This window comes from Hevea brasiliensis, chromosome 10, assembly GCF_030052815.1.
Source record: "Hevea brasiliensis isolate MT/VB/25A 57/8 chromosome 10, ASM3005281v1, whole genome shotgun sequence".
NCBI classification, from domain to species: domain Eukaryota; kingdom Viridiplantae; phylum Streptophyta; class Magnoliopsida; order Malpighiales; family Euphorbiaceae; genus Hevea; species Hevea brasiliensis.
This window is the reverse complement of record NC_079502.1, coordinates 92,272,965-92,286,522: the sequence shown is the minus strand read 5'-3', so window position 1 is coordinate 92,286,522 and position 13,558 is coordinate 92,272,965. Positions and strand designations below refer to the sequence as shown.

General features: G+C 34.1%; 1 protein-coding gene across 7 annotated transcripts; it reads right to left on the bottom strand.

Annotated features, from left to right (window-relative positions):
• Nucleotides 1–358: 358 nt before the first annotated feature.
• Nucleotides 359–12,577, bottom strand: LOC110646191 (probable starch synthase 4, chloroplastic/amyloplastic). 7 transcript variants are annotated; one of them, XM_021799568.2, is made up of 20 exons: nucleotides 12,312–12,577; nucleotides 12,202–12,249; nucleotides 12,067–12,100; nucleotides 11,903–11,981; nucleotides 11,642–11,770; nucleotides 10,966–11,170; nucleotides 10,530–10,664; nucleotides 9,420–9,524; nucleotides 9,146–9,244; nucleotides 7,423–7,552; nucleotides 6,546–6,596; nucleotides 6,342–6,452; nucleotides 4,193–4,302; nucleotides 3,769–3,937; nucleotides 2,475–2,597; nucleotides 2,194–2,262; nucleotides 1,669–1,782; nucleotides 1,256–1,317; nucleotides 1,045–1,141; nucleotides 359–963 (listed from the first exon to the last, which is right to left on the bottom strand). In XM_021799568.2, the coding sequence occupies exons 1-20, from the start codon at nucleotides 12,419–12,421 to the stop codon at nucleotides 844–846; spliced, it is 2,100 nt and encodes a 699-aa protein (XP_021655260.2). In that variant the 5' UTR covers nucleotides 12,422–12,577; the 3' UTR covers nucleotides 359–843. The 7 variants fall into 7 exon arrangements, with proteins under 7 accessions (XP_021655260.2, XP_058010375.1, XP_021655258.2 ...); XM_058154392.1 differs by having other exon boundaries at nucleotides 2,511–2,597; nucleotides 12,312–12,576; XM_021799566.2 differs by having other exon boundaries at nucleotides 12,067–12,095; nucleotides 12,312–12,563.
• Nucleotides 12,578–13,558: the final 981 nt, after the last annotated feature.

Genomic DNA, 13,558 nt, shown 5'->3' with positions numbered 1-13,558 from the left:
TCTCTTATTTATATACCTAAATATTTATTATAATATTTAAAAGTTAAATATCTGATTTACAAAAAATTACCCTCCATACCTTTTTAAAGACCGAAAATTTATTTAATAAAAATAATATCATTATTTTTACAGCTAATTAATTGACTATTTTTATTAAATATTTTTCCTTTAATCATTAAAAATTAATAAAATAACTCACAGTTACTAAATAACTAATATTACCAAATGGCCTTAAAATCAGAATGTCACACTATCCATACAAATAATTTCACTTAACAGCCGGGAAATCTTCCAAGGAAACTGTTATCGAATCAACCAGAATGTAGAAAATTAAAAACTGTGAAATTTAAGCAAAATATCAACAAACACGTTTACTTTACTTACGTTTTTTTTTTTAAATAAAATAAATACAAAAAGGCTTTATTTTTTCAATATAAAACAGAGCTTCTACTCATAAGTCTCTCTTCTTATCTCTCTTCTTATGGTTAACCAACAAAACCCTATCCCTACTAAGATATCTTTCTCGGCTCTTCAGTCAACCACCTTACGATAGTAATACTATTTTTCCACAAAATATTAAAATATTGTTATAGCACTGTAGTACTAAAGTCCAAACATATACAAAAACTACACCGCGAATAGACAAGGCCAAGTGGAATCTCACTGAACTACACATTATATCCTGGAAGGCCAGAACATGGCAATGCTGAAGCTGAAATAACTTCCCTAACGAACTCCACGGTAGCCTTGGATGGAGCTGGGGAAATTAGCTATCCACGAAATCACCTACATGGACGTCTAATATATACATGCGAACATGAGACATGTACAGTTGCACCTACTTCACAAACTTTTTAGGACTGTGTACGCAGAAACATGAATGTCACAGCACTCTGCATCCCAGGAGAAGTCCATTGCCATGGAGGTTACCATACTTTGCTTCCATTTTGATGGGTTGTATTTCTACAAGAAAGAGTCACATAAAGTTCGTTCAGAATGGATACACAAGGGAACTATTTTGCCATCACCCGAGAAAATACTCACAATTTCGTTAAGGGCCTCACTAAGAGACATATTTCCAAAGGTAGAGCTAATAAACTGGGAGAATTTAGTGGCCTCTTGATCATGATCTGCAACAGGTCTGTTTCAAAGATACAAACCATTCTTGTGCTCAATGGGAGGAAAACAGAAAAGAAAGAAACGTGGGGGAAAATAGCTTTCTGGTTGCTTAGGATTCTCTGCAAGATACAGTTACCTGAATCTGTTCTCATTGGATGCTACAGCAATTGGAGCTGCTCCATATTTCAAAGCTTTGAGCTACAATTTTACATTATCCAAATAAATCACAAGCAAGATAGCACCTCTGAAAATAGGTATGCACATTCTTGCAGGTATTTCTCTAGTGGTCACAAGCGAAGGAAAAAGGCTGTGGAACTTGAAGATTATTTGAGTCATGAGATGAGAATATAAAGTTGTATTGAGATGAGCTGAAATATTCCAAGAAGAACAAATGTGCACCGTAGGTTGAGATGACCAAATATGAAAGTAAAAGGGGACTAAGAAAGCAGGAGATTGAAGGGGAAAAAGACACTTTCAGATAAAAAATGAAATCACTGGTTGGGAATGATGTGGAGATCTCATTTTGATAAAATATTATGCTGAACTTACCGGCATTTGGAGCAAAGGATCATGAAAAGATTGGCAGAGTATTATGTCAGATCCTGCAATGATTAGATGTGATAGAGCTTCATCATATTTGTTCATGAATCTCATATTTTCACCCTGCGAATATTGGAGAAAACCAAATGCAAAGCATTAGAGGTTGGCCAAAAACTCTTCGTTTTTTGGGGTTCATGGGTGGGTGGGTGGGTTGGTGGGTTGGTTAGGCATGGATGAAGAGAGTAGAATTGACTGCGAGTTAAAAGAAGCAAATTGAAAACTCTGCAACTTAGAACCTGAAATTGTGACCCAATTTGCATTCAGCTAATATGGTGGGTACTTCACTGATAGTTTTGAAAGAAAAAGCATGTCCCCTTGATGCTTACTCAGTTTGTGCTGAGTGGATGATTGTAATTTGCAGCAAGATATCATTGAAGAGGCTGCTTTGCTTATTTTCTTAATGAAGTTCACTTCCTTACTATAAAATAACAGTAAAGAGAAAATTAAAAAGAGAGGTATGCTGCTATTGTGTACCTGGAGCGCTTTCTGAAGAGATTCTAGTGCCCTGTTTGCACTAGGCATTTTGCTTCCCATGAAGATAAACTGTGGACAATGACTGAACAAATCAAATTCACATGAAAGCCTCTTCAGGACTGAAAATTAACAATGAAAACACCACAAATTCACAGAAAGCCTATACTGACTGATAAATTGAGAATTATTGTTTATATTAGTTTCTGTAAGTACTCCTATCACATCAGCCAGTAAGGAGTTCTGTCAGCACTGAACAAATAAGCATTGCATTTTTCCTTTACACAATGGAAATACATGATCCTGATAGAAGTAAGAACCTGGACAGAGTTCCTGGTAGCATTCCAAACAACGGCCTTCAGGTTATCCACTTCAAAATCTGATAATTCTGAGAAGATGCATCCTACCTGTATCATTTTTTTTGTTTAATTTTTAGGTATCATTCTGACCAACAAAAACAAAAATACATGAAAATGAAAGTGGTACAAACTTCATGCAATACCAGCTATATGTGCACACCTAACACAAACTATTGGCAAGGAAATCCATATTGGCAAAGAATTCCATTCACATATTCAATAAGCATATAAGACTAGTATTTTGATTAAAGAGAACATTTTTTTGAGGAATTCAAGGCCAAAAAAAAGCCTCACGTTGATCACATCAGGATTGATTGAGAGCCCAAGCTCTGATCTGAGTGATGCTACTTGCTGGTACAAAATAGCAGGACAGTTGATCTCCAACTGCATGTGGTTGGTGTACCATCGTGTCTCATAAGAATAAATCAAGCAATGGTAGCATATGTCATGTTACTCCAATTGAATCTACATGTCATATTGGCAATTTAGTGTAATGGACCACTCTGATGAACTGACCCATGCTAAGACAATTGCCCATAATTAATGCACCAGTCCCAGAGACTCATTTTCAGGACACCCAACTTAACTAACACGAACAGTATGCTAAGGACAATAATAAGCCACAACATGACCTATGAACTTGCATCAGCAATTAGGGTTGGATTCTTAGTACATTCCTGAAGTGGCAACTTCAGAAAACCTGCCTTAGGATTTTACCATTATCGTTCATTCCTGAGTCACCCATCCAGCAAACATTGAACCCCAATCACTATCAGTTACTTCATCTCTCTTGAATTTCCCCAAACATTCTTTTCAGTCTCCTACAATTGGTCTAGCTTCTTAGTTGATCCAAATTTAATCCACCTCAACTCATTTGATAACTCCACATCAAGCATAACACAAACACAAATGTGTACCCAATGACATATACAAGCACCTTATTACAAATATTGTAAGTGACAAATACTAAATTTCCATTGTTGCGATATCAGTTCTCTCTATCCTATAATAACTCTTCAACAAACAAGTATACAGGATGCTAAAAGTTCATGAACTTAAGATGCCAGTTTTCCAGACAAATAAGTGCATTTTCTTGACAGCAATCTTCTCAAGCAAGTAGTACAGAATCAATGATTTATATTTATCTAATTCTTCAGAACACAAAGAGAACATGAAAAATTGAAAACCAAAGTTTCAAGATCTTATATGCAACTCTTACAAGAACGGTAGAAGAATTTTCAGATAACCCCAGGCGTTGTTGCAATGCAACTCTGCAAACAGCTTTCCCCTTCAAGTCATCTTCACTATAATTTTGGGGAAGAAATTTGTCTTTGGAAGGATCCCAGGTGGAGTTGTCAAATCCACAAGGAGTAACAAGCAACTTGTCACTATAACCGAGAGTTGATATTAGCATGTATTAAACTAAAAAATGAGAGAGATGGGAAAAGGGGGCTGGAGGGGGTGGGGTGGCGGGGGTGTTGGGGAAGAAAAGAATTTGTGTGGAAAAAACATGCAAGAAGGAACAAAAAGCAACTCTATTCACCAATCAATTTGTTTTATTTAGAGATTTCTGCTCCATTTCAGTTTACATGGCAAAGGAAGGAAAAGTAGCGGAATCAAACATCGACTGCTGCATAACTTACCTGTGAATGGATAGGGTAGGTTCTAATCCATGATTCAAACTATGAATAATCCTGTTTTTTGAATTCATGGATGACACTATCGCAACTTTATTAGAGTATACAACTCCACCCTGAAAATATTTTAGGAAGTAGATCTGTTAGTGTGAATTACAATAAGAAAATGAACTAAATCCATTTCCATTTAGTTCCAGATTTATGAAGTGCATTCCTATTTCAATTCTCAAATAAAGAAACAGGTCCACACCCTACAGATATACAGTTATAGCATATAGGCTAACAACCCAATAACAAAATACAATATAATAGAGTGACAGGTTTCGTTCTGTCTCTTCAATAATGCTACCATTCAATTATCATAATTCATAATATGCATGCTTGCTTATTCATTGACAAGTAGCAAATAAAAAGCATGATATAATGGCTTCCCCAGTTCAAAAGGTCCACCAGAAAGATGAGACAAAATACATTTTGTAAGATGGCCAATCATGCTTTCCTTGGGTTGCATTGTCTAATGGTTATTTTAACTCAAGTTGAGAGTAAAAAGAAGAGGGCAAATCCAGGTCGAGGACTTTGTGAGGGGGAACAAAGATAATATCAAATGTGTTGAGTGGAATTATTAGCTAAATAGAGGAGTATAACCCAAATTTCTTTTACTAAGAATAGACAAATAGCAAAAAGAATTGAAGTGTGGAAGTGTTTGAGAAATATGGGAGTGGCATGGTTAACTAAATTGTTTAATAAGATTCTAAACTCAAAGAAAATGCCCGATGAATGGAGAAGAAGTATTTTAGTACCTATTTTTAAAAATAAGGGAGACATACAGAGTTGCTCAAACTATAGAAGAATTAAAGTCATGAGCCATACTATGAAGTTGTGGGAGAGAGTTATGGAAAATCGACTACGTCATAACACTTCTATCTCTCCCAATCAATTTGGCTTTATGCCCGTTCGTTCAACTATGGAAGCGATATTTCTCATTAAAAGCTTGATGGAGAAATATAGAGATGTGAAGAAAGATCTACACATGGTTTTTATCGATTTGGAGAAGGCTTATGATAGTGTTCCAAGAGATATCTTATGGAGAGTGTTAGAACAAAAGAGAGTATCTATTAGGTACATACAAGTGTTAAAAGATATGTATGAAGGAGTAACTACTATTGTACGCACAGTGGGAGGGGACACAAGAGATTTTCCTATCTCTATTGGATTACTCCAAGGTTCAGTTGTAAGCCCTTACCTTTTCACCTTAGTTTTAGATGAATTGACGAAACATATACAAGAGAGTATCCCTTGGTGCATGATGTTTGTAAATGATATAGTTCTAATAGATGAGATGCGAGAAGGAGTCAATAGAAAGCTAAAGCTTTGGAGAAGTACTCTAAAGTCAAAGAGTTTAAAGTTAAGTAGAACGAAGACAGAATACGTGCATTGCAAGTTCGGTGAAGGCCGAATTGTTGACAGGGAAGGAATTAGTTTGGATGGAGTGGTACTGCCCCAAAGCAATCACTTTAAATATCTCGGCTCAATCCTTCAAATAGATGGGGGATGTGAGGAGGATGTTAGTCATAGGATTAAAGCCGGATAGTTGAAGTGGAAAAGTGCCACGGGAGTTTTATATGATCACAAAATTCCTAATAAGTTGAAAGGAAAATTTTACCGTACAGCCATACGACCGGCTATGTTATATGGTAGTGAGTGTTGGGCACTAAAGGAATCGTATGTGTCTAAGAAAAGAGTTGCGGAAATGAGAATATTAAGGTAGATGAGTGGTCATACTAGACTAGCTAAAATTTGTAATGAGAGTATTAGAGAAAAAGTAGGAGTGGTGCCAATTGAGGATAAGTTGAGAGAAGGGAGATTGAGGTGGTTTGGTCATGTGAAGCGTAGACATATGGAGGCTCCAGTTAGACAAGTAGAGCACATTAGGTTAGAGGATAGAAAGAAAAGAAGGGGTAGACCTAAACTGACTTTGAGGAGAGTAGTACAAAATGACCTAGAAGCATTACACATTTCTGAGGATTTAACCCAAAATCGTTTAGAATGAAGAAAGAGAATCCATATAGCCGACCCCAAATTCTTGGGATAAAGGCTTAGTTGAGTTGAATTGAGTTGAGTTTAGACAAACAGCAAAAAGAGATAAGCTTCATACCTTCAGAATATTGACAAGATGTGTCTTAGCATTATCTTGCAAGCGATCAGGACGATGAAGCCTACTAGGATCAAGTCCACAAAGTGCTAGCTTATCAGGTTGCTCAAGGCACTAAAATATTATACACCCGGGCATATCAACAGTGCTACAAAAGAAAGGACCTAGCTTGAACTTGAAGCAAGAATGGAAGACATGGAAAACTACCTGTGAATCAAAGCCATGACATGTCAACAATATTCTGGTATCCCCAAGCCCCTACAAATATAAATAAGTTAAGATGAGAATAATTTTAACAAAATCATCTTTCTGTTCCTTCCGATCAATAGCCAGAGTATTAGAGGAGTAATAAAAACTTGTACAATGAGAACATCAAATGTGCCACATTGTTATCTCATGTAATACAACACTTGCAACACAGCCAACCCTTTCTCACCCTGAACCAAAGGAAAAAATGCCACAGAAATAAGTTTCCAGTGTCAAAGAAATCAAGGTTTCACAAACTGAACAATGAGTTCTGGACCCAACTTTTGAAGGTTCCACTTAATTCTGTCTGTAGTTCAACCATAAATCCAGTAGAATGGTCAGACTTAAGAACAAAGTTCTTTTATAGTGAAATAAGACAAAGTCCTTTTATAATGAAATAAGTGGCAAAATTTTTCAGTCCATTGCCAAAGCTTATCTTTTTCCCACCAAGTAGAATTATGTACTATTGTTCACTAGAACAAGATTGGCCAATAATAAGCACATAATTACACATACTTGCCCAATAATCCAAATACTCTAAAATAAATGAGAAATAACTTTAAAGTGCAAAAATATTTTTGTCAGGCATATCTATTCAACCACCCAGGTGAAGCTAAATCTACTACCTCACAGTCCTCTAGACTCTTCTCCCTGCTCTTCCACTCTTATACTGAAAGGAGATGCCATTGGCTCAGAGGCCACAACTAACTTAAAAATGACAACATAGCTCACTACTAGTTACCCACGCACAAAGAGAAAACTTAAAATCTACAAACGAATTTAAATGATTCATTCAGAGGGGAAAAAAATAAAAGGAAAAAAAAAGTCCAACTTGCACCTGTTTAACGAAAATATCCCAGAAAAGTGGTCCAACAATAGCAGTCTCCCAGTTATGTATGTGTAACACATCAGGCTGCTTTCCAGATTTTGTTATATAATCCAATGAAGCACGAGAAAAATAGGAAAACCTGAAAGCATCCATTGGATAACCACAAAGAAATTTTTATTTACAGATAATAAGTTAGAACTTAGAAGGGAAATTATTGAAAAAATAGCAAAATAAAACAAGTTTAAGTTATACCTAGTCTAAATATCAGGGTAGAAAAGGATGACATAAGCTTTTACAAGAAATACTAAAACACAAAAAGATCAAACCGCCCACTTTTATCTTGTCAAAAATTAACAAGTGAGTCATACACACACATATCAGAATAGAAATGCAGAGAGAGAGGATACAAAAATCTTGCATGGTACAGCAGTGTGCCTACGTCCCCAAAGAGCGACTTGAAATTATCTGCTTAAAAGGAGGAAGTTGGAAGTGCCAATTTTCCTTCTGCAAGTTGCAATAGGACAAACTTACAAAAATAACCCCCCAATAATTAGAACTACCTTAAGCTAATAAGAGTTTACCAAACTGCAGGGGATTCTACCCTTGCACCCACCTATCTACTAATAGGCTGCACCAAAGTTAGGATATTCCTCACCATGGGGTTACCACCCTATTGCCTAGAGTTTTAAGTGTACAATATCTTCTCTGAATATAAGCAACAATCTCAACACATCTTCCCATTATTATGTTTTGAATTTACTATTTAAGGTCTTTAGCAACATAATACAGATCCAGTCTTCTTGACCAATCTTATCTATATGAGGAGGTCTATTGGAGCCTTGCAGAAATCACAAGTTCGATGAACTATTGAGCCCTTGCAGATTTTTCCACAAATCGATCCAACTAAATTGAAAGTCAAATTCAAAATTGCAGCATAAGTGATTCATGATGGCTGACACCTTTAACAAATGTGCTTGCTTAAATAATTTATTTTTGAATGGGGATAGATGGCTTAGATTTAACTTCCATAATCGGATTAATTTGCAGAATGACTGCGGCAGGGGAAGTCATCATATAAACAGGATGACATATAAGAATTTTATGAAGACTGCCAACCAAACATCTTTTATTTAGGATTCATTATAAGAGTCTTTTTGGTTTTGGGGCTACAGGGGGTGGGGGGTATTAGTAAAAAATTCAAACTACTGCTTTAAGAAGCTGAAAATTGCCTATAAAACCAATGATTTTCACAACTTAAAAGTTCATTATAAAATTTGCTAACTATTGTCCTCTGTCTTTCACTCACAAGATTTAACAACATTGCAATTAACTAGAAGGTATAATTCAACACTTCTTCAAACTAAATAAAAGGAAATAAAAGAAATGTAAAAAGCTCCTCTGTCTCTATGGCTACATCAACAAGCATAAAAATCCTCTATAATTGTTCCTATAATTATCCATTTTTATTAGAAATGTGATGCCAGATTTTGAAACTCAAAGCTATTCTAAATAGTTTTTTTTTTTTTTTGGCCTGTCATTATTTGAAGGGTAATGCTTGATTTTGAAACAAAATGTTATAGTAAATTGCATTTTACTTCTTTCTTTAACATTCATTAACCATTTAACTCTTTGTCAAATTGTGCTATGTTGAGCGTGGGATTCACCCAATAAACAAGCATGATAAATTAGAATAGTGCAAACCAAACCAATTGGAAAAAGTCAAATAACTCACCGTTCAAAGTCATCTGAGTAGCCATATACCTTCTCACGGTTAAAAAAGGATGAGTAGTACAAAGGTTGAATAAAAGTAACTCCTATGCCATTGACAACTCTGGATAATAGCCATTAACAATGATATCAATACAAAAAGCCTCAGTGTCATACGCAATGCAGATACAATACTTCACACACCCATTGAACGATTTTTCTCCACAGTAACTCCAAGCTAAAATGAAATATTAGACAAGAACTCAATTTTAGTATATAAGAAAACAACAAATACTCACCCTGTCCAAATTTTGTTTCCATGCAATTGACCATCAAAATAAGAATAAGACTCTGCCTCAATTTCTCGCAACCCTTGAATTTCACTGAGGTTCAGACATGCATACCTGTTTACAGTGTAAACTCCTTCAGTATGGCTTATTATGAATTTCAGGTTCACCATCCAACACTTGAAGAATGAGTTATGATAAAATAACACATCAAAAAACAAATATTTGAAAAAAATATTTGCATGCAATCTATTATGAATTGATGCACATGTCACTGCAGGGGAATAATAGTCTCATATGTCAAATAGATTATAATTGTGGAATCCTCCCCCTTAAATCACAGCGATAGACCTAAAGAATAATTTTGCTACTAGTTCAAAATCAAGTACTTTCTAATAAATAATGGATAATTATATTACAAAATTGCAAGATGTATTATACCCTCTTAGGCACATGCAGCTTCATAGTGAGCTCAAGTAAGGAAATGCCAAAACCATTGAAGTAAGTACCACTTTTTGAAAGGTGCTGAAAACTTCCTCAGTGAAATATAACTGTAAACCAGAAACACAATTTGATAGGAGAATAATAATCTCAGGCCTGCAAGGTGTTTCACAGGCTCACAGTAGTCTTCAATGCATTAATCTGTGAACAGCTAAGGGATAATTTTGTTTTTAACACAAAATCAAATAGACTAATTTAAATTGGACACTGTCAACCTATATGAAAGCCAAATGAATCATCTTACAGTTTGCTTGGGCACATGCATCTTTCCAATATTTTGGAAATGGCAACTTCTAATAGCATGGGAATACATTAATGCTTTTAGAGATGCTTGAAAATTTCACTTCGTGAACACATATAGCAAATGAGAAAAGTGTTGTGAAATATTCAACCCAATTATGAAAAAATATATATAAATCCTCCCTTACACATATATAATACATATTTTATTAGGACTAGAGAAAAGTAGATGAGATTATCCGTTATGAAATTTGGAAGATGATTCCTAAACTTTTTATAGACAGATACATCTTTATACAACAACAACAACAATAACAAAAAATTTCCTTCACAAGCCAGCAGACAACATATAAGACACAAAAAATGAATTTCATTGCTTACTTTGGCAAAATAACCTCTACCAAGTGGCCTGCTCTCAGTAGTGCACAAGATAATCCTGTCACATATGATGCCAAGGATCCAACCTCTACGACTGGTGCCATTTCAGTACAAATATGGATAATGTGAAAACCACTCCTGAATTGAATGATAGTTAATGTGATTTGTCAATAGCAAATGAATAGTATGATAAAAGGGAAGAGGGTAGGAAAACTATGAATGATCAAGATTTAAAACAGAATTTTTGCATGTTCAGAAATTGAGACTCTACAATTCATAAATATTCTGCATGTTATCCTTAATTTTTTGGAAAATGCACAAATATGACTCCTTTGTGTGCGTGTGTGTGGACGGGTGTAGGTATGGGTCTTTGCAAAAGTCATTATGTGATTGTGTTGACAGATAACTAGTAATTTTAATTTCCTTAAAATCATTATACTTTTTGCTCCCATATGAGAAGTGACGAAGTTCTGACAGAAGCTCAGCGTCACTTTTCTGCACATTGTCTAAGGAAATATCAGCTACACTAATTTTGTAATCCATGACAGCCTTTCTCAAATTCGACGCCTCTGCAGTGTTAATCATGCCAGTGAGGACCATCGAGTCAATCCGAAGCAGCAATTCGCAGCACAAAGATTGTTTATCTGGTTTAGGAAGGACATTGACAAAAGAAATTACTTGACTTCAGTGGCTGATTAGTTTATTGCACATAAAAACCAAATGTACGTGCTAAAAGTCTAAACAGCTTTAGCACAGAATACTGCTCTAAAAATTCTCAAATGAAAAGTAAAAATAGTGCTACACGTCCAAACTTTTGGACATAACTAACCCTGGTAATAGCTGAGGGAATCCAGATTCCAGACTACAAAATTTTTATACTCAATGACTTGCATGAAATCTGTTTTCAAGGGCGCAATCAATTATTTCTGATTTGATGTTAATTTAGACCACAAAAAATTAATCAAACACAAACAGGTATATCACTTGTAATGAAAAGATGACATAATTGAGATCCCAAATACAAGCAAGATAAACAGGATCCGACTATAAGTAATTAAACTCATAATTCATTGCTTATACCACTAAATGCAAAATTTCAAGGTAGTGTTGATCACCTTTTCCTACACCAGCTCGTTTTTCTGCCTCCAATTGCTCTATTCTGTCAAGCAACAACTGTTTCTCTTGGTTTGCTCTGTTTAATTCTTCAACAGCCAGGAGACGTTGATTGTTTAAGTATAAAATATCTGAATATCATCACAAAAGGTACTAAAACTTGTTCATTTTGAGCAGGTGACAAGAAAAACGCAAATTTTTAAGATGTAAACCAGCAATCATGAAAAATAAAAAATAAAAAAACGATCAGATAAAAGGCTTACTCTGCTGAGCCTCTTTGAAGAGCTGCCATATATGATTGTGTTTCACTTCTGATTCAAAATCAGATTCCTTAAAATTTTCCTATAAGCAAACAACAAAAACCCGTATCTAGTATATGCTCTACAAGAAGAAGATAGCAAGTCATACATAGCATACTAATGCATACCTGAGGCATCTCTGCATTGTCATGATCTTCTACCCTAAAAGGAAGATTGTTTAACGAAGTTTGTTGATGAGAGAGTTTAAGTATACAAAAAAGAAGATAATTAATAAAAATTAGCGAGAAGAAGAATACACTCACTCCAATTTTGAGTGAGCTCTAAATAAGCCATTGGCATCCCCGTTCTTCCTGCAAACAAAATCAATTACTTGAAATCTCAAAATTTAGTTAAAGTAGTAGGGTTTTGTTACCTCAAGAAGCGAAAGCGAAGTGAAGGAGCTTTAAAGGGTTTCCAGCGTGCAGTGTTGGATTTGGGGAAAGGAAGAGGACAAAGGATAGCGGCATTTATGGAAATCTCCATTATTGAGGTTAGTTGTAGCAGTCCAGAAGCAGAACAAGAAGCAGAGAGAAAGATTGATCAAATAATAACGATGATGACTTGGCAGCGATCGTTTTCCAAATCACCGTTATCACGGCAACGCCCAAGGTAAGATTGCTTTGTTCGGAGAAAATTTTTTAATAAAATAATATTTTACATAATAAATATCTTTTAAATTAATAACATTGAAGGTTTTTTATGGGAATTAATTTTAAAATTATATTTTATTCCATTAATGTAATTATACATTATTTTTCGTCAAGTGTCAATTTTTTATTAATTTAATATATTATTTGTAAAATAATTATTTATAAAAAATAAATATAACTTTACGTGAATATATAAAATAAAATATAAATATTTTGCATAATATTAAATTTTTAATAAATAAATTTTATTTTCTTTTAAACAATATAATGGAGGAAAAAAAATACTGCGAATAGATGTTAGTGATGTAATTAAAAATTAATTATTTTTAATTATAAAAATTTTATTAATTATTTTTTATTATAAAAATTTTAGTAATAATATTTTTTAGTAATAAATAAAATTTGTAATAATAAAAGCAATTAAACTTCTTCTTAATTAATACGTAAGGAAGTTAGAGAATGCAGAGTTAGGTGATCATTCGACCCTCTTAAGAATTGCATGCTGCTATTAGGAACGGTAAAAAATTTTTAAACTTAACCGTGAATTTATCAATTTTTTTATTTTATTTTGATTTTGATTTGCAGGAGACAGGGATTGAAAGATCTTCTCTTTCACCGTAAATCCTATAATATATTTTATACAGTAATATATTATTATTTTTTATTAAAAAATTATTTATTTTTATATATTTAAATATTATAATTTTAATAAAATATATAAATATATTATTAAAATAATATGTAAAAATTACATTTCTAATTATATTTTATTTTTTAATAAATAAATTTATATTATATATTAATAAATTAAAATAAAAAAATAATAAAAAGAAAATTTATCTCGAAAAACTCATCTCGCCCTGTCTCTCGGCGGAGAATGCCTTGCTCCAACCCTGAACTCCTGTGGGGTGGGGATGAGCGGAGCGATCCCTAGCCCCGACCCAACCTTGAATTTCTATGGAGCGAGTAT

Coding starts and splice junctions, on each gene's coding strand:
- LOC110646191 (XM_021799568.2), bottom strand. CDS start 12,421: ATGGAGATTTCCATAAATGCCGCTATCCTTTGTCCTCTTCCTTTCCCC. Junction 3,938..4,192: donor CCTACCCTATCCATTCACAG/GTAAGTTATGCA, acceptor TCTCGGTTATAG/TGACAAGTTGCTTGTTACTC. Junction 2,263..2,474: donor GGATCATGTATTTCCATTGT/GTAAAGGAAAAA, acceptor CATTGTCCACAG/TTTATCTTCATGGGAAGCAA.